Source organism: Phyllopteryx taeniolatus, chromosome 17 (genome assembly GCF_024500385.1).
Source record: "Phyllopteryx taeniolatus isolate TA_2022b chromosome 17, UOR_Ptae_1.2, whole genome shotgun sequence".
Taxonomy (NCBI): domain Eukaryota; kingdom Metazoa; phylum Chordata; class Actinopteri; order Syngnathiformes; family Syngnathidae; genus Phyllopteryx; species Phyllopteryx taeniolatus.
Genome location: NC_084518.1, coordinates 10,891,910 through 10,910,100, shown reverse-complemented (window position 1 = coordinate 10,910,100; position 18,191 = coordinate 10,891,910). Strand labels below are relative to the sequence as shown.

Here is an 18,191-nt window from a genome sequence, read left to right as displayed (position 1 = left end):
ATTGGTAGGCATCTGCAGAGGTATACATTGTAATAGGACTAGTAGAAAGCGTCATTAAAAAAAATACACTAACCATTCTGTCAGGAACTCGTATGGCAAATTCGTGTCCAAATTCTCAAGTAATCACCTCACAGATCTGATTTGATGCTAGGCCAGATTTTATTCAAAATCTCAAAAAGGGTGAATTAACAGAACAAGGTCATCTTCAGTGCTCAAGATGGAGTACACCACATATTCTGAGTTAAGAGTTGTAATACAGACAACATAATGCCACAGAAAATATTCTGAAAGGAAACAAATGCATTTGTGTCGAGTCAGTACTATATCTACAAGAGGGGGAGCAAAGTGTCTTTTGAAAAGCTGTATTTTTCTGGGAAATACACTCCAAATTTCTCATAACAAGACATGTTATATTATACAACAACAAAAAAATACAGTGAGATATAAACCTGAATATGTGATTTATTTTTTACTGTAATAATTGTGAGATGACAAAATCTTACACAGGAAAAAAAAGCACTATATTCTACAAGGCTTTGTTAAATAAGTGGAGTGCATTGCCGATACAACATCATTGGTGACTTTTTCCAGTGTCTCCAGTAACAGGACCTGCATAAAAACCAAAAGTGTTTTATTCACTGCCTTTTCTTAAGATTCCTAGTGAAGTACATCTACAGTCGTGCTCACCATTAGCACCCCTTCATTTTTTGCATATTGTATATCTTCAGAAATATGTACCAAACATATCAGGATCTTTTAACTGGAGGTCCAAAATAAAAAATATTTTTTTTATCCCAATTTAGATATTGTAATTTAAAAGAAGAAAAAAACAGGCGCAGCAATATTGACACCCCTCAATATTTGGTTGCACACAGTTTGGCAGTGATGAGCGCTTTCAAATCTTTCTTTTATCCACCTATAAGCTTTTTGCACTTCTCAGGTGGTATTTTCTCCCACTCTTCCTTTGTAATTTCTTCAAACTCTTGCAGGGTTATTTTCCCCAATGTCAGATTTCTGCTCCCCCCCAAAGATTTTCAATTGGATTCAGATCATTACTCATTGCTGGCCATTTTAAAAGTAATTTTTTCTCTTTTCAAACATTCTTGTGTGCTTTTAGATGTGTGTTTTGGTTCTTTGTCTTGCTGGAGGACCCACAATCTTCGCCTTAAACCACGTTTTCTTAGACTGGGTAAGACATTTCGCTCTTAAATGTGTTGATAATTTTCCTTTGACTGATACCCATGATACTATCATGATGCAGCCCCACAACATTATGGCTCCTCCACCATGCTTGACTGTTGCCAGGGTGTTCCTTTCCTTAAAAGCTTCATTGCACCATCTGGAAACATAACGCTTCTGTGCATTGCTAAAAATCTGTATTTTTGTTTCATCTGTCCATAAAATATTGTTTATCATTAGGCCTGTCGCAATAATTACTACATCGGCTTATCGTTTTTTTTCCCCCAAACTCAATAAATGGTCATTGTTGTAGTGAGCTGGCGTGCAGCTCACACAGTGAGAGTTGGACGGCTGTGTCATTAGCCGCTAGTGGGCTCATGGAACGGCAGGGGACCGGTACACTGTTGCCGGTGTTGGCTCAGTCCAATACTCCACAGCCTTGCTCAATGCGCAGCGTCTGTGAGCTAACGAGAAAGCCTGCGAGCTAACAAGTTAAGAGATTCACAGCTTGCTCCACCACGGCAAAGTTGCTTAAAACGTCAATGCCTCTGAGTTGTTGTGCGTGTTGGTTTCCAATTAACAAATACGGGAACGTTAACTGTTTATTAAGCATAACCTCAATGGCACTTGTTCAGCCAGTACAGCAAACGCCAATGTACAGTCCCCTCCAAAACTATTGCTAAGGCAAGGTCAATTCCTTTTTTGTTGTTGTATACTGAACACGTATGGGTTTCAGATCAAAAGATGAATATGAGACAAAAGTTCAGAATTACAGTTTTTATTTCATGGTATTTACATCTAGATGTGGTAAACAACTCAGGACAGAGCACCTTTTGTTTGAACCCACCCACTTTTCAAGTGAGCAACAGTATTGGAACGTCACTGATGGGTGTTTCTAGTTGCACAGGTGATACCTTTTAGATTGATTTCTTAAACAGATAGCACTTGTTTTGCCTTTGGGTTTCACTTGTGAAAACTGCATTTGCTGTTAAGCAAAAATGAAGACCAGAGAGCTGTCTATGGGAGAAAAGCAAACCATTTTGAAGCTGAGAGAAGAGGAGAAGAGAATAACAAATCGATCAGCACTATCGCAGAAACATTGGGCATAACCTATACAACAACTTGGAATGTCCTTAAAAAAAGAAACTACTGGTGTACTGAGCAACAGACATTGAACAATCAGCCAAGGGTATTAGCAGTTGATGACAGAATCATTGTGAGAGCTGTGAGGAAACACCCAAAGACAACAGTCAGTGACATCACTGCCAACCTCACTCGTCTTTATTGATGATGTAACTCATGATGGTAGCAGCAGAATGAATTCTTAAGTCTACAAAACCATTTTGTCTGGCAAGTTACAGAAAAATACAGCCAAACTAGTCGGAAGAAGCTTCATCATGCAACAAGACAATGACCCAAAACACACAGTCAACATAAAAGACTTCAGGGGGAAAGAGTGAAAGGTCAGACTGGTCAAATCAATCACCGGACCATAACTCAATAGAGCATGCATTTTACCTCCTGAAGAGGATACTGAAGGGAGAAACCACTAGAAACCAACGAACTGAAAGAGGCTGCATTAATAGCCTGGAAAAACATTCCAAATGAAGAATGCAACAGTCTTGTGAAGTAAATGGGTCGCAGGCATGATCCAGTTATTACAAGTAGGGGCTATGCCACCAAATATTAAATGTTATTCACTTTAAATTAATTTAATAACATCTGTTCCAATACTTTTGCTCACTTGTATAGTGGGTGGCTTCAAACAAAAAGGTGCCATGTCCTGATTTGTTTAACACAAATAAAAGCTGGAATTCAGAATTTTTGTCTCATATTCATCTTTTGATCTGAAACCCAAATGTCTTCAGTATACAACAAAAACAAAGCACTTGACCTTGCAGTTCCAATACTTTTAGAGGGGACTGTATACTTTACAGGTGAAGGGCTCGTCTTCAGCGGACCAACCACACAGTAGCCTGGTTTACATGACTCGTCATTCTAAATGAAGATCTTTGGTCAACAGTTTACATGTGATGTGATCGATTCCGATCGGGTGTATAAACTACTAACCCTATACACTACATTTATCGAAACAGCCGTGTGACATGCGCACTTCGTCGTGAACGTCACTTCAATTATCAAGCTGGAGGTCCGTCGTCTATTCAGCATAGTAGTTGTTTTTATATTTTTTTTCTTCAAAAAAGCTTGATTAAAAACAACTTAGAAGTAGTTGAAAACAAGACCTCAGTCACATACGAGCTTCGTCGGGAGCCGCCATATTTCCGCCATGCGTAAACGATATCACTGCGCATTTATGTTGAGACGAAGCATGCGCAGAGAGAACTTTTCCTAACTATTCTGAATGACATCTTCATGGTGAAAATTTCTGTTCGGTTTGGCAAAAGGAATATTCCACCTCTGTGAAACTGAATGAAATTCCATTGGTTCTGTTCCGATTAAGGTGCTTATAATGGTGCATTTTTTATTCAGTTTGGGCTTTTAACCTTAACCAGGCTAGCATTGCAGTGCTTTATTCTTTATTTCATACCCAGGGGGATCAATATCACAGTAAAAAAAATAAACAAGAAAGGAAATTATAACAACAACAACAACTCAAAAGCAAAAAATAAAATAACTCAAAAATAGCACTTAAACTTCACGGGTGCCAATAATGGTGAGCATGACTATGTCATTAAAGAAACTCTAATTGACTGATTGTAAAAGACAGCACTGATGGTCATGACCTGCATACCTGAGGCAGTCACCAGCGGTGATGAGGTCCTCGATTGTAAGGAGCACGCTGTCGCATCACTCTCATATTGCGGTACTTGGACATGATACTGTGACTTTTTCGGAACACTGGCTTATGGTTTGGGAAGGGGCGTGGCACCAAGTTCTCCTTGTTATAAGAAGGATAATTAGCAAATAGCAAAAAAAAAAAACCTACTCAAGGGAACAATATGATTTATTCTGAAGAGTGTTGGCTTACCATGAGTGGCCTTCTAAAATTCACAGATTGCTCAGGGCCAGGCCTCCTCGGCCCCGGAAACCTTGGTCTCTGTCAAACATCACAGTAAAGACAATCGATACACGTCGTGTATTTTCACAAGTAAAATAGAGTTTAAAATTATGAAAGAGTAGCACAGGTTTTGAGCAGTTCTTTTCATGGAAGGTTCTCACTCACCTGCATGGGTCCAGGTCGTCTGAAGGGCCTGTCTGGCATTAAATTAACTGGCCTGAAAAACAAATCCCTCAACCTTAGTAACGGGATACTTCCTGGATGTTTTAATAACATTAGAAACATTAATTAAGATAATCACCTGAATGTTCTTCTTTCCAAATATCCTCGTTTTCTGTCCGGCGATTGCGACTTTGATTCAGCTTTCGCCGGTCGGCTGTTCAGAGACGTGTCTGGACTGAGGTCTGAAGAGAAATGTCAAGTTCTAACTGGCAGACAAAAAGCATGCAGCCCATTTTGTGTCAAGACGACCTAATAGGGAAAGAACGGGAGTAGGCTTTACACAATCAGGATTTTTGGGGCCGATCACCGATCAGAGAGCTTAAATAAATAAATAAATTTTTAAAAAGCGCTATCCGATAACAAGATGGAGCACTGTGTCTATTTAAATGACGTGTACTGTATACTGAGTATATTCCAAAATATTCTCTAGTCAGGTCTTGTATTCTAATCAGTCAGGTCAAACCAACATTACAACATGACAGAAATGGGTGCCAACTTACTGTAATTAAATTACTTCACACACACCCCAAAACTTTAGCGCATTATTCAAAAGAACGCCGGCATGTTTACGTACAACTGTTAGTGCCTAGCATGCTAGGCTACATAACATTTTGTTGGCTGCTTGTGGGCCGAATCGTATTAAAAGTATGTGAACATACCTCAAGCAATCCTTGAACAAACATCTTCTCCCAAGCACTGGTGACCACCACCACTACCACCACACGTTTTTCCCCATTTTGTTCTTTTTTGACCAACACAATACACGCGCGATCCATTGTTGCTGTGGTAACGAGTGTATCCGGTCGCGTTTCATTTGACAAAGCTCAGTGATCGTAAATGACGTCAAAAGAAACGTGACAAGGCTAAAAATAAACGAGCTTTTGGATTCAAATACCGTATTTTCACGACCATAAGGCGCACTTAAAAGTCTTAAATTTTCTCAAAAATGGACGGGTCGCTTTATAATGCAGCACGCCTTAAAATGCGGCACGCCTTGTGTGTGACTTTGATGAGCGCTCCGCTTGACTGACTATGAGCATTTCCTGTCAACACATTGCTTATACAGAGGAAAGGCGGACGTGACTGAGTACAGCATGCGGACGTAAAGGGGGAAGGGTGCACATGAAGGACGACGCTAAAGGCACGCCCCCAGTATATATAGGTATATAGCGCCGGGGTGTGCATTGTGCAAAACAACATCGGTTTGGCTAAGGACCCCCGAAAATGGCACCAATGAAGAGAACCGCTTACGAAGCATAGTTTAAACTGCAAACTGTCAGTTACGCAGAGGAACATGGGAATCGAGCAGCCGCGAGAGAATTCAAGCTCAACGAATCCATGGTTTGCAAGTGGAGGAAGCAGGAAAACGAGCTTCGCCAAGTCAAGAAGACGAAGCTGAGTTTCCGCGGCAACAAGGCGAGGTGGCCCGAGTTGGAAGATCACCTCGAACAATGGATTAATGATCAAAGAACAGCCGGCAGAAGCGTCTCTACAGTCACCATTTGATGAGGGCAATAACGCTTGCAGAAGAAATGAAAATCGAATATTTTCGAGGATGTTCGTCTTCGTGCTTTCGTTTTATGAAACAGCGCCATCTATCCATCCGGGCAAGGACTATCGTGGCGCAGCAACTTCCGGCGGATTACAAGGAAAAGGTGGCCATCTTCCCCTCCTACTGCAGTAAAAAGATTGCCGACAAACACATCCAGCCCAACCACATCACCAACATGGACGAGGTGCCGCTCACTTTCGACATCCCGATGAACCACACTGTCGAGAAGAACGGGCCCACCACGGTAGCGATACGCACAACGGGGCACGAGAAGTCGGCTTTTACTGTTGTGCTTGGTTGCAATGGTAATGGCCAGAAACTGCCACCTATGGTGATTTGTAAGAGGAAGACGCTGCCTAAAGAAAAGTTTCCAGCCGAAGTCATCGTTAAGGCCAATCAAAAGGAAAAACCAAGTGCAACTAAGACTGGGAGGCAACGCCGGGGGAGTTACGCCACCATATGTGAATGGATTGTGGATGCCTGGGCTAAGGTATCTGTCTGCTTTGACTTTTGCCTGAGTTTTGCGAAAGCCGGCATCATTGCTGAACAGCCCCCCGGCAACGAGACTGACTCCAACAATGACGAGAGGGAACCCGGCATGTTTGATGGAGAACTTGCCCAGCTGTTCATTTCGGATACAGAAGATGAGGACTTTGATGGATTTGTGGATGAGGATTGATCAAAAAAATAACATGAGTACATTGTTAAATATTTCAATAAAGTACAACCGAACTAAAATAACATGAGTACATTGTTAAATATTTCAATAAAGTACAACCGAACTCAGTTTTGCACCCGCTGCCTTTTTAAAAACATTGTTTTAGTGTGCATGCATGCTACCGTAATGTTTTAAGACAGCGTATGTTTTAACATGGCTGCGCCCAATAATACGGTGTGCCTTATGTATGTGTTAAATACAGAAATAGACCCCGTAACTGAGACTGCGCCTTTTAATATGGTGCACCCTATGGTCATGAAAATACGGTATACTGTATACGACAGCGATGCAGAGTAAATGTATTTTGTGGAGCCAATCGGTGACTTCATTGATCGGATCGGCGGATTATGACAATGCCGATCAGCCAAAAATGCTAATTATCGTCCGATAGCTATCAGATCGGTGTAAAGTCTAAATGGGAGTTACCCGTTTTTGACTTTGGGCTACGGTCTTTCGCAGGAGAGTCGTCCTTGGACGTGCTTGGGCCAGCTGCCCAGTGAGACAAAACCACAAGGTCACGTTTCTCGATGGGGGAAGATCTGAAGAGAGATAAACAGCGGTTAAGTAATTTACAGAAAAAAGGATGACCTGTCAATGTGTAAAATCAGTAACGAACAGCACAGCTTTGCAGGAAGAAAATTAGCATGTAAAGCCAGATGTCACACAGTGGTACTTACAAAACCATGGAATGTCCATGCGTCTTTACTCCTATATTTGCACCCGCAATCAACCTGAGCTCTCTTCAGTTACCCAGTGATCATTAAAGCAGTCGGTTGGTCGGGCATCGTAAAATATTGCCTCAACAAATCTTCAATCCGCAATTTATTTGGCCGTGCTGCTCCTCAAAGGTGTTTATGCCTCGGGCTGATGCCGTGTGATCTATTTTATAAGCTGAATGGAGAGAGGAGTAGTGAAGGCTTCTGTAAGTTTAGAGAGGGGGATCCAACTTCCAGCTGTGCTGGGGGTTTAAAGAGATAATCCCACAATCTCTTCTTCTTGGCAATGGGACTCGATGGGTTGAGCAGTGAAAAGGGCGATCCGACTCCTCTTCCTTCACTAAGCAGGCATAACATACAAAGGATTGGTTGAGACCATCTTTTCCGTTTGCCTTCCTGGGCTTATATGTGCGTACCAGCACTGACACATAGGGGCCGGTTTGGGTACATTCAGAGGTAGTAAACATTGTACCATATCAGGCCAGATTGCATACGTATTGTAAAGGCAGCAATGTGGTATCACGACACTGCAAACAGTGGTAGCAACAAATTGGACATTAAGGCGTTCTCAGTCTTCAGCTATATTTGTGGCTTTTGGTTTGGTGAAGCCTGGTAAAAGCATTTATTCTTGTTGTCTTGATCTTTGTCTCTTCTTGGTGACCGGTTTGTACATGAAGTGTTATTGTCACAAGTAAAACACCCACATCACTGCAGAATTATTAGGGATTTACATTAAAGCAGAAGTCTTTTTGTTGCCAAATCTTTATATTGCCACCTTGTCCGCACAGAAAATTATTTTGACGTCCTTCTTGGATCTGGCAGATGCCTGATGTATAAATTACTCTTCCAGACAATCACGGCGTTCGAGAAACAGACCTCTTTTCATTCCTTCAATGTGTAGTTGTAACCTTTGCACAGGGTCTTCCATTTCTTATCCAGATCAGGTGCCCCTGCTTCAAATAAGTCATTCAGCAAACAAAATGTGATTTTCCTCTTCCACTTCCCATTTTTGTGGCAAATTGGCTACGAGTAGATTTTAATCAAGGCATGGAGTTGAAGTTGAAATTCTTTCACCACTATGAGAGATGAGTAAATAATCCAGCACCATGTGAACTTTCGTCTTAGTCACAAACTCCTCTTCACTGGAAATGATTCCCCAGTATTAAGTCTTCCATCTCAGCATAAAACAAAGCATCAATGCTCAGATTAGATTGCTTTTCCTGAGCATTTCTTTAACAAGCCTTGTTTCGTGACTTTCAACTTTAGTCTCTCTTCCCAAAGTCCATGTGAGTTAAGAGGCCAAAGAACCTTTTGCAACTCCTTTCACGCTCAAGAAAGCAGAACGGGGCGGTGCTTCAGGAGCACAGACATTTTGTGCCAGACCTCAAAGGCCATTTGCTTTCATGGTACAGGAGAATAAACATCATGTCTCTATGGAATATGCAGAACATGGATAGCGAGGAGGGGAGGGGGGAAATCTGTGTCGCAGAATTTCGTGCATCATGTCTTCTCCATTTTTCATGTGGTCTCACGATCAAAACATTCTTTCTTGACCTCCCAATCATCATCATCATCATCAAGCCCCTGCGAAGAGTGCAAGAAGGAAAATACCGTACCTGTGTGCATTCAAGGAGCGACGAGACTCCACCTGTTCTTTTCTGGTATTAGTCTCTTGCAGGGACCTGCTTGCTTCATCATCTCTGCTGGGGGACTGTTGAGCTCTTGTGTCCTTTGGTTGCAGCCTTTTCAGGAGAACCGGATTAGACTGGAAGCGTTTCTTCCTGATAGCAAGAACAGAGCTGGGAGGTCCCCGAGGGGGAATGTCACCCAGGGGCAGCCTGGGTCTAAAGCGTGGAGGAATTCTGAGTCTCATGGGAGACTCAAACCTCATTTGTCTGCCTTTAAATATGAAACTTTTATCCCTAAGTGATAAAGGTCTACCACCAAATGGCCTTGGAATACTGAGGAGTGAAATTCTCTCTCTCCTGGGGTATTTGGGTCCACTGTGATCCTGTGCCGGGCTGAATGAGGACATGCTGGCGTCTGATAGTCTCCTCTTGCGGGGGCCTGTCAGTTCCCTGTCCTGGGGACTCCTGTGGAAGGACGATGATGGGTGTGGGCCTCCTTTCCAAGGTGGGGGTCTGAAAAGGGGCATGCGAGGGACATCTTTTGCACTCTCCATGCTGTAGGGTCTGCCGCCCTGCCTCTCCATGGGACCACGCTGCCTTCTGGAGTCTTGCTCAGATGACCACCTGCATACCCATCAGACAGAAGAAATCGTTACAATAACAGCTTCTCCAGCCATGTTAAGTGGGTGACAGAGCTTTCTAAGCCACAACAAAAACGAAGGAGGCATCATTTTCAAAGACAAAATATAGACCAATTATAGAAACTCCTCAAATTCGGTGAAAGCACATTTACATCAGATCTTATCAACACCCACTAATTATTTAAAGGGGGGTTGGAATACGGCATTATGAGCCAACAGGGGTCTGCATCAGGGTCAGCTTTCTTTTAATCATTTTAACCAGCTGGAAGAGTTGCTTCCATCCTGTACCTCTCTGGACACGAGCCTCTCCCATGCATCTCTCTTGGGCTCCGCTGAGGCCCCGGAGGCCCATGTTTGCAGTTGTATGGCTGAGAGAATGCTGCGGTGTCGTTCCATCGCTTCTTGCCGTGACCAGAGTCCACAAAGGACCTCTCTCTTGGACTGACATCCACACGGGGACCGCGATACCTTTGCTCCTGGTGGGGGAAACCAGGCTGTCTTTTAGGGTCCCTGAAAGAACCCTGAAAGGCTGGTGCAGGGCCAGGTCTCTTTTCACCGGGATGGCCACGAAAATGTCTCGGGGAGGGTGACCTGTGAGCTGAGGAGTGGCCAAGGGGAGGAGGGCCCCTATGACCCGGGGACCCTCGTGCAGGACTGCGGGATGATGACGGATGCTGGGCATGAGGAGAGCGGTTTGGTCTGGAGGATGGTGGTCTCCTGTGGCTGTGAGGCGGTTCCATTTTGGGAGGAAAGGATCGATAGGAATCCTGATTGTGTGCCCTCCAGTTATTGAAACGTGGCTCTCTGTCTTCCATCAGTGGAACTCTTCTGTCAGAAGGGGGTCGACCTCGACCCCTCGACTCTCTCCAGTTAACATTGGGCTTTCCCGGGTGGCCATGGGTGTCTCTTCTTGTTTTTGAGTTAGGGGAGTAATTTTCTTCTCTTGGCCCACTGCCATGACCATCTCCATAAGATCTGCTGTTTGGGGGGGGAGGGGAGAGGGGTGGGCGGTTAAATCATATCAAATTATGCAACACGGACTAATAACAACACTGGGTCTGGGCGCAACAATAAATAAATAATCAATGTGCAATACCTGGGCTTTATGCGTGGTGGTCCAAAATGTGGTCTGACCATCTTTTGTCACGTATCTATAGTCTATTGATAAACAAAAACATCAAATTCCAAGAATTACCGATATATTAGTGTGAGGTCAAATTAAGCCCACAAATCCAAAATGAAAAAAGACGACTAGTGTGAATACGGCATGACCATCAAAACCACTAGTTCGACCCTTGTGAGGATAAGCGGTACGGAAAATGGATGGATGGATAGTTCAGAAGACATGTACATCTGCATGGTTGGGTTTCATCCAGTTAGTAGTCAATGAAGCACATGACCAGCTCAACTGTAGGCTTGAATCACAGTTTAGATTTATAACTAGTGTAAGAGAACGGAGACAATTAGTTAATTCAATCATGGTGTAATGAATACCTTAGATTTAATATTTTGGCAACCGAAAATAACTCGCCAAATCGTAAACAATGAATGTGACAGTAGCCTTGATGACAAAAAATAAACCTCTCATACACAAATGCAACATTTTGAATAGTTACGTTTCTTAATATGTTTTATTATTATTATTATTATTATTACACATCGAACCCATCAAACTTGGTATGTTCTACGGTGGCCTAACTCAGTTCACGGCCTCCACCAAATTACAAGACAAACATAGCTCGTACAAATTAAAACACCACTTTTTCTGGGTTTACATAAATGACAAAAAGCGTGTTTAAAGACGTTTGTGTGGCTTTAACTCACGTACGCTAAAAGGCTCGTGCGCGTAGTAATCTTGTCTCTTTGCTAAGCTAACAGAAGACGCGCAGTTGCTACAAAATGGCATCCACTTACTGCTGTTATTCGACGTCTGGACAACGACATGGATATGTTGCTTTTAGTTGTACTTAAATATGAGCGACTAAGTACATCGTGAGTGGTTTTGGCCTACTTACCAAAGTGCAATCGTCGAAGATTTACCTCTATGGATTGCTAGCAATTCAGCTGCTCCCTTTCGTCGACAGGCTTGAATTCAATACCAAATGAAGAGAGTCGCCGCTTTAGCCTATGACGAAAGCCTGACGGGTTCCGGCCTGCGGATCACGTGACTGAGCCAATGACATTAGCTGAAGTACTAAACTCCTATAGGAAGACGTGATTGGTTTGAAACAAAAGTGAGACGCCAGTATGGGAGCACAATATTATGTGACTAGTAACATTTTAACGTAGAATTATAAAAACATATATAAAATCACTTCCTTATTTTAAACAATTTCAAAAATAATTTCAACAAAACTACATTTAACTAAAACTATCGAAAATGACACAAAAATGAAAACAAATAAAGTAAATCCTATTTTGAACTCTTAACTTTATGTACAGTACAGTATTCGTTTAACTTCAGCAGCAACAGTGGCTTATGGCCTACTGATTAGAAGAGGTGGCAAGAGTACTTACTCTGTGCCCACGTAAAAGTAAAGATATTTTCATAAAAAGACTATAGTAAAAGTTCTGAGTCAACAGCTTAAGTAAAAATACTAGACTTAAAAATGTATTTAAGTACAAAAGTAAAAATTATGTTTTTCTGTCAACTATTTACCATACCGGCGGCACGGTGGACAACTGGTTAGAGCGTCACCCTCACAGTTCTGAGTTGCGGGGTTCAATCCCCAGCCCCGCCTGTGTGGAGTTTGCATGTTCTCCCCGTGCCTCCGTGGGTTTTCTCCGGGCACTGCGGTTTCCTCCCACATCCCAAAAACATGCATGCATTGGAGACTCTAAATTGCCCGGAGGTGTGAATGTGAGTGCGAATGGTTGTTTGTTTGTATGTGCCCTGCGATTGGCTGGCAACCGGTTCAGGGTGTACCCCGCCTCCTGCCCGATGATAGCTGGGATAGGCTCCAGCACGCCCGCAACCCTAGTGAGGAGAAGCAGCTCAGAAAATGGATGGATGGATGGATATTTACCATACCCAATTGGGCACAAGGAGAAAAAACATATGCAATTTTTTTTAACTATACCTCAGGTTTCAACACTATTAAAAGAATGTGTTCCCAAAGCTTTGAAAATGATGACAAACCAAAGCGGGAATGGTTATTTGTCTCTATGTGCCCTGTGATTGGGTGGCGAGCAGTCCAGGGTGTACCCTGCCAAAAGACAGCTCATGGGCTACGCTCCAGCTCACCTGCGAGGACAAATGGTATAGAAAATGGGTGAAGTCTGGCTTCATCCTCAGAATTACATGTATTTTTTCCCCCTTAAACTCAAAACGTTACACGGTACAATATAATGTATAGTTATAAAATCACCGATTCAATTCATCCATCATTCGTGGTCTGAACAGACTTAAAAAGCTGTGAGATCAAAAAGCTTAGTGAAACTGCAGTATGACCTGTTCTACCTGTCTGGGTTTCACAACATTTGCAAATCTGCAATTGCGTGGGAAAGCACAGTAATAAGGCGTTACCTGTTATTAATTATGATACATTTAGTGTTCTGAATACCTGGCTTTGTATATCGGTGGTGCTCTATCATTCTTGAAAACATACTATAGTCACTATATACCATGTTTGTGTCACTAATTTTTGGGTTTTTTTCAATAGAAAGAAATGTACAGTAATTGTATGTGAACTTTGTGCAGAAAAAAAAAAAAGAAACATTGGGTTTGCTGAAATTAAGCAAATCACGTGAAACCAATCTCTTAATTTTATCAATAGAATCCTGGTTCCACTTCCATTGTAAAATCTAACAAATGTATCTGGACTGCACTAAATCTCATCAAAATCCCAATACAATTCTGCTTTACAGACAGCACCACCTAGCTTGCTAACATTACCCATGCATATGAGGTGATAGTTGACAGATATACTCAGGACTAAATCAGATAGTGGACAGATATGCTGAGGACTAAATCACGACATTCGAATAAGTATGCACCCACTGACAAAGCATTTAAAAGAGGTTGGGCTGCACAGACGGCGTCGTCATTTCAAGTCGTCCCTCTCGTCCAATCAGCATGAATCTTATCTCCCTCACTAGTACCTACCTTTTCCTGTACGTTCGTCCAATCACTGATGATTCTTATTCCCGACCAGGACCGACCTTTCCCGGTAGCTTAATGTCCATCCATCCATCCATTTTCTGAGCTGGTTCTCCTCACTAGGGTCGCGGGCGTGCTGGAGCCTATCCCAGCTATCATCGGGCAGGAGGCGGGGTACACCCTGAACTGGTTGCCAGCCAATCGCAGGGCAAATACAAACAAACAACATTCGCACTCACATTCAGACCTACGGGCAATTTAGAGTCCCCAATTAATGCATGTTTTAGGGATGTGGGAGGAAACCGGAGTGCCCGGAGAAAACCCACGCAGGCACGGGGAGAACATGCAAACTCCACACAGGCGGGCCCGGGGATTGTACCCCGCTCCTCAGAACTGTGAGGCTGACGTGCCGCCTAGCTTAATGTCGTTTTTTGATTTGCTGTTGTGTTTAGTTACTTGTTGTTGTGATTAGTTATTTGCTGTTATGTTTTTTAATTTGTTGTTGTGTTTGAGTTATTTGCTGTTGTGCATTTTTATTTGCTGTTGTTTTTTAATTGGCTGTTGTGTTTAGTGATTTGCTTTTATGTTATTAATTTGCCATTGTGTTTAGTTATTTGCTGTTGTGTTTTTTTATTTGCTGTTGTGTTTAGTTATTTGTTGTTGTCATTAGTTATTTGCTGTGTTTTTGTTAAATATATTCTAGAAGTTATCATTTATTTGCTTAGCTTGCATTAGTATTATGGACGATTTTAGATGTCTCGCCTTCAAAAAGATGACTCAGCATCATCCGATGGAAGGGCGCCTGGACCAAGGACGTGATCGGATGTGGTCGGGGACGTGACAGGTGTTGGTCCAATGTTTTGTGTTGTGTCTTATTGTTTAGAACATTATGTCTGGGAAAAACCCTCCTATTTTCAAATAAATGCAGGAGCGACGGGAGAGATTGTTTAGAGCGTGTTGAGAGGCTGTGATCTGAACAATCTCCCATACGCCCTCCTCATGAGAAAAAGAAACCAGTGTCTTCATTCCTTTTGTGTCTATTTTTTATAATGTTGGGTAAGATAAATCCAACATTAAATTGGTCCTTCAAGCTGGATGTCAACACACCCGAGGATTCCAGTTGTGGAGCCGACTTCCAGTTAAGGGACCGTGGCCACGGCAAGTAAGACCCTTTACGGGACTGGTCTTCGTTCTCCTCAACTGGGATCTGAAGGTTGACGACAATCCACAGGATTGAAGACGACTGGTGAGTTAAATTTTAAATTTTTTTTTAGGAAAAAGGACGGCGGAGTCCGACATATTCCGCGAGGACGGCGGAGTCCTGTACGTACTTAAATTCCGTGTTTAATAAACCTTGTGTAATACTAGTCACTGGCAAGTAATGGAGGGATGGCGGAGTCCGACAAATTCCGCGAAGACGGCAGAGTCCTGTACGTACTTAAATTCCGTGTTTAATGAATAAAGAAACTAGGAAGGTTTCGTGGCGTCGTAGTTAAATTCTGCATAGGACGGCGGAGTCCTCTAATGAGCTGTTGACAGACGTAGTTAAATTCCGTAAAGGACGGCGGAGTCCTCTGACGAGCCAGTGTGAATGAAAACTGTTTGAATGAGAGTGTAAATGGGAAATGGGAAACCACTAGGTTTTTCATTCCATACCAACACAGTGGGAAAGTAAACGGTGGACTTTTGTGGATGCAAAGGCAAGAATTCTCCACTCGAAAGAGTTGAAGTGAGAATTACCACAGAAAGTAAATTTGAATCACCGTCCTACTGAAAAGAAACAGTGTTCTAGACTACCCTAGGTAGTATTACACGGAACCAAATTCTTTCAAATGGGGAAAGGAAGTAGTAAAATAAAAAACAGGAATACACTGCAGTGTAAAGGTTGGAGGTTCATTAAATTAAATTTAAAAGAAAAAAAAAACAGGATCCTGATAAAATTAAATATTTAGAGACAGGGATAACCGAACACGGCTTTAATGGTTGGTTAAATACACAAAAAATAGCCGCGTTGTAGGAATCAAATTATATAAAAAATAAAAGACAAACCACCGTTAAACATGGGAAAGGCCCTGTTGTCTGCAGCCTCGCAGCTTATCACAAAAATAGAAGGTAAAAAAGAATGTGACTAGCTGCAGTAATACAGAGAGCAGCATGCGTACCAAACCCACGCACATTGTTAAATTCATTAAGACCAGACACTACTGTGTTTACAGTAGTGGACATAAGTAATGCATTCTTTTCAGTACCAATAGAAAATAACAGTCAATTTTGGTTTGCATTCACATTTAAAAAAAAAAATATATATATATATATATATATATATATATATATATATACATTTACTAGATTACCGCAAGGTTACTGTGAAAGTCCAACTATTTATTCACAAGTTATGACAACACGCATGTCTTCTGGCATCTACAGATGGAGAGAAATGCAAAGATTCATTGACCTTACTGCATCATCTAACAGAAGAGGGACATAAAGTTAACAAAAATAAATTGCAATGATGTAAAAGACAAGTTAAATATCTAGGCCATAATTTAAGTATAGGAGGAAAGACTATATTAGAAGACAGGAAAGCTATAGTCTTAAAAAATCCTAAACCACAGACGAAGAAACATATAATAATCATTTTTAGGTCTGACAAATTATTGTAGAGCATGGATTCCAAACTATGCAGAAATTGTTGCACCATTGTCAAAATTAATGTATGAAAACAACCTTAAAATTACATCACCTGTTTAATGGAGTACAGAGGCAGAAAAGGCCTTCTGTGACATTAAACAACATTTGGTGTCGAGTGCTGCGCTAGGCCTTCCAAATTTAATGATAAAACATTCATTCAAATGGTAGATTGTAAAAGCTATTGCATGACCTCCGTACTTACACAACAATACGGTGATAAGCTAAGACCAATAGCTTATTTTTCAACTAAATTGGACAACATAACGTGTGCATTGCCACATTGTGTCAGAGCATTTGTGGCAGCCTTTACGGCAGTAGAGAGCAGTTCACCCTAAAGGTCCCACATACAGTGTCTGCTCTCCTATTGCAAACCAATATGGCGTTTTTATCACCTGCAAGACATTTATCTTGCATTGCCATCTTGCTGTCAAAACCACATTTGACTGTTGAGCGATGCACAACCTTAAATCCAGTCACACTAATACCCTTACTTGATGAAGGCACGCAGCATGATTGACAGGAATTGGCTGAACAAGCTGCTGAATTAGTAGCATTAACCGAGGCATGCAAACTAACGATAAATAAAGATGGTACAATCTATACTGATAGCCAATATGAGTATTCCACAACAAGAACGCAATTATTGGGAAAAACAAAGTGCAAAACTACAAAATGAAATTTACATTAGCACAGGAAAAAAAAAAAAAAAAAAACCTATTCAAATGGGCTGCTATATTGAGCCATGCTGTGTCACATGTCTCAACCGGAGGGATGGTGGCACAGATAGATTGACACTTTACAGCCCTAAAAAATAGCAGAAAGAAACACGTGGGTTCATTTAACACACTGTAAAAGAGTCATTTCAGCTGAGTACTCAAATAGGGAAGGTGAGCAAAAGTCTGATAACGGAGCGGGAGCAGATGTATGGATTCTGAAAACGCTTGCTGGTCAGTGAAGAAAAAAGACACCAACCCTTTTAGTGAGAACTCAGCAGAAAGGCACACCCACGTTAGTTATGAGATTTGATAGGTTGTTACGTAGCAACTTTGGCTACTATGGTGTTGGTTTTGTTTTTGTGGTACATGGGACGTCCCACCCTCAATGGTAAAACCCATTTTTTAGATAGAAAATCACCTACCAACTGGACCAATATGACGAACCCAATAATAAACATTTTTTGAATCATTAACTCGTATCAAAAGGAGTACAGCTGATGATCAAAATTGTGGGCATGGCCTCCAAATGCGGCAAAACGGTTTAATATTTTGTGCCCCCCAAAATCAAGCTGCTTTAATCATAATTCCATATGCGGCTCTCACCAATGATGCTCAAGAGAACGGGCAGAATTGGGGATTTGGATATGACTGGTATGCAACTATAGGCTTTGGATGGGAACACCTCATTGATGAAACAGGTTATGATTGGTCCAGTTGGTCAAAAAGAACAGCAAAAGAACAAGTTTAACCTAAGCAAAACGGCCCATAGTTTAATATTGAAATACAAATCAAGTCACCCAATGTGTTTGATAGTGAGCTTGTGGGCCTATTCTGGTGGAAAAGAGCCCCACTTCCAAGTAGTATTGTGTTATAGGAACCGTCCATCCATCCATCCATTTTCTGAGCCGCTTCTCCTCACTTGGGTCGCGGGTGTGCTGGAGCCTATCCCAGCTATCATCGGGCAGGAGGCGGGGTACACCCTGAACTGGTTGCCAGCCAATCGCAGGGCA

At 42.0% G+C, this 18,191-nt stretch overlaps 1 protein-coding gene across 3 annotated transcripts; it reads right to left on the bottom strand.

Annotated features, from left to right (window-relative positions):
• Nucleotides 1-137: 137 nt before the first annotated feature.
• si:ch211-114c12.2 (uncharacterized protein LOC336578 homolog) lies at nt 138-11,847 on the bottom strand. 3 transcript variants are annotated; one of them, XM_061750768.1, is made up of 10 exons: nt 11,691-11,847; nt 10,772-10,833; nt 9,964-10,653; nt 9,023-9,658; nt 7,117-7,229; nt 4,500-4,602; nt 4,364-4,415; nt 4,169-4,237; nt 3,932-4,078; nt 138-609 (listed from the first exon to the last, which is right to left on the bottom strand). In XM_061750768.1, exons 2-9 carry the CDS (start codon nt 10,810-10,812, stop codon nt 3,941-3,943), a joined length of 1,842 nt encoding a protein of 613 aa, XP_061606752.1. In that variant the 5' UTR covers nt 10,813-10,833; nt 11,691-11,847; the 3' UTR covers nt 138-609; nt 3,932-3,940. The 3 variants fall into 3 exon arrangements, with proteins under 3 accessions (XP_061606752.1, XP_061606753.1, XP_061606754.1); XM_061750769.1 differs by having other exon boundaries at nt 11,716-11,827; XM_061750770.1 differs by lacking the exon at nt 10,772-10,833 and having other exon boundaries at nt 11,691-11,834.
• Nucleotides 11,848-18,191: the final 6,344 nt, after the last annotated feature.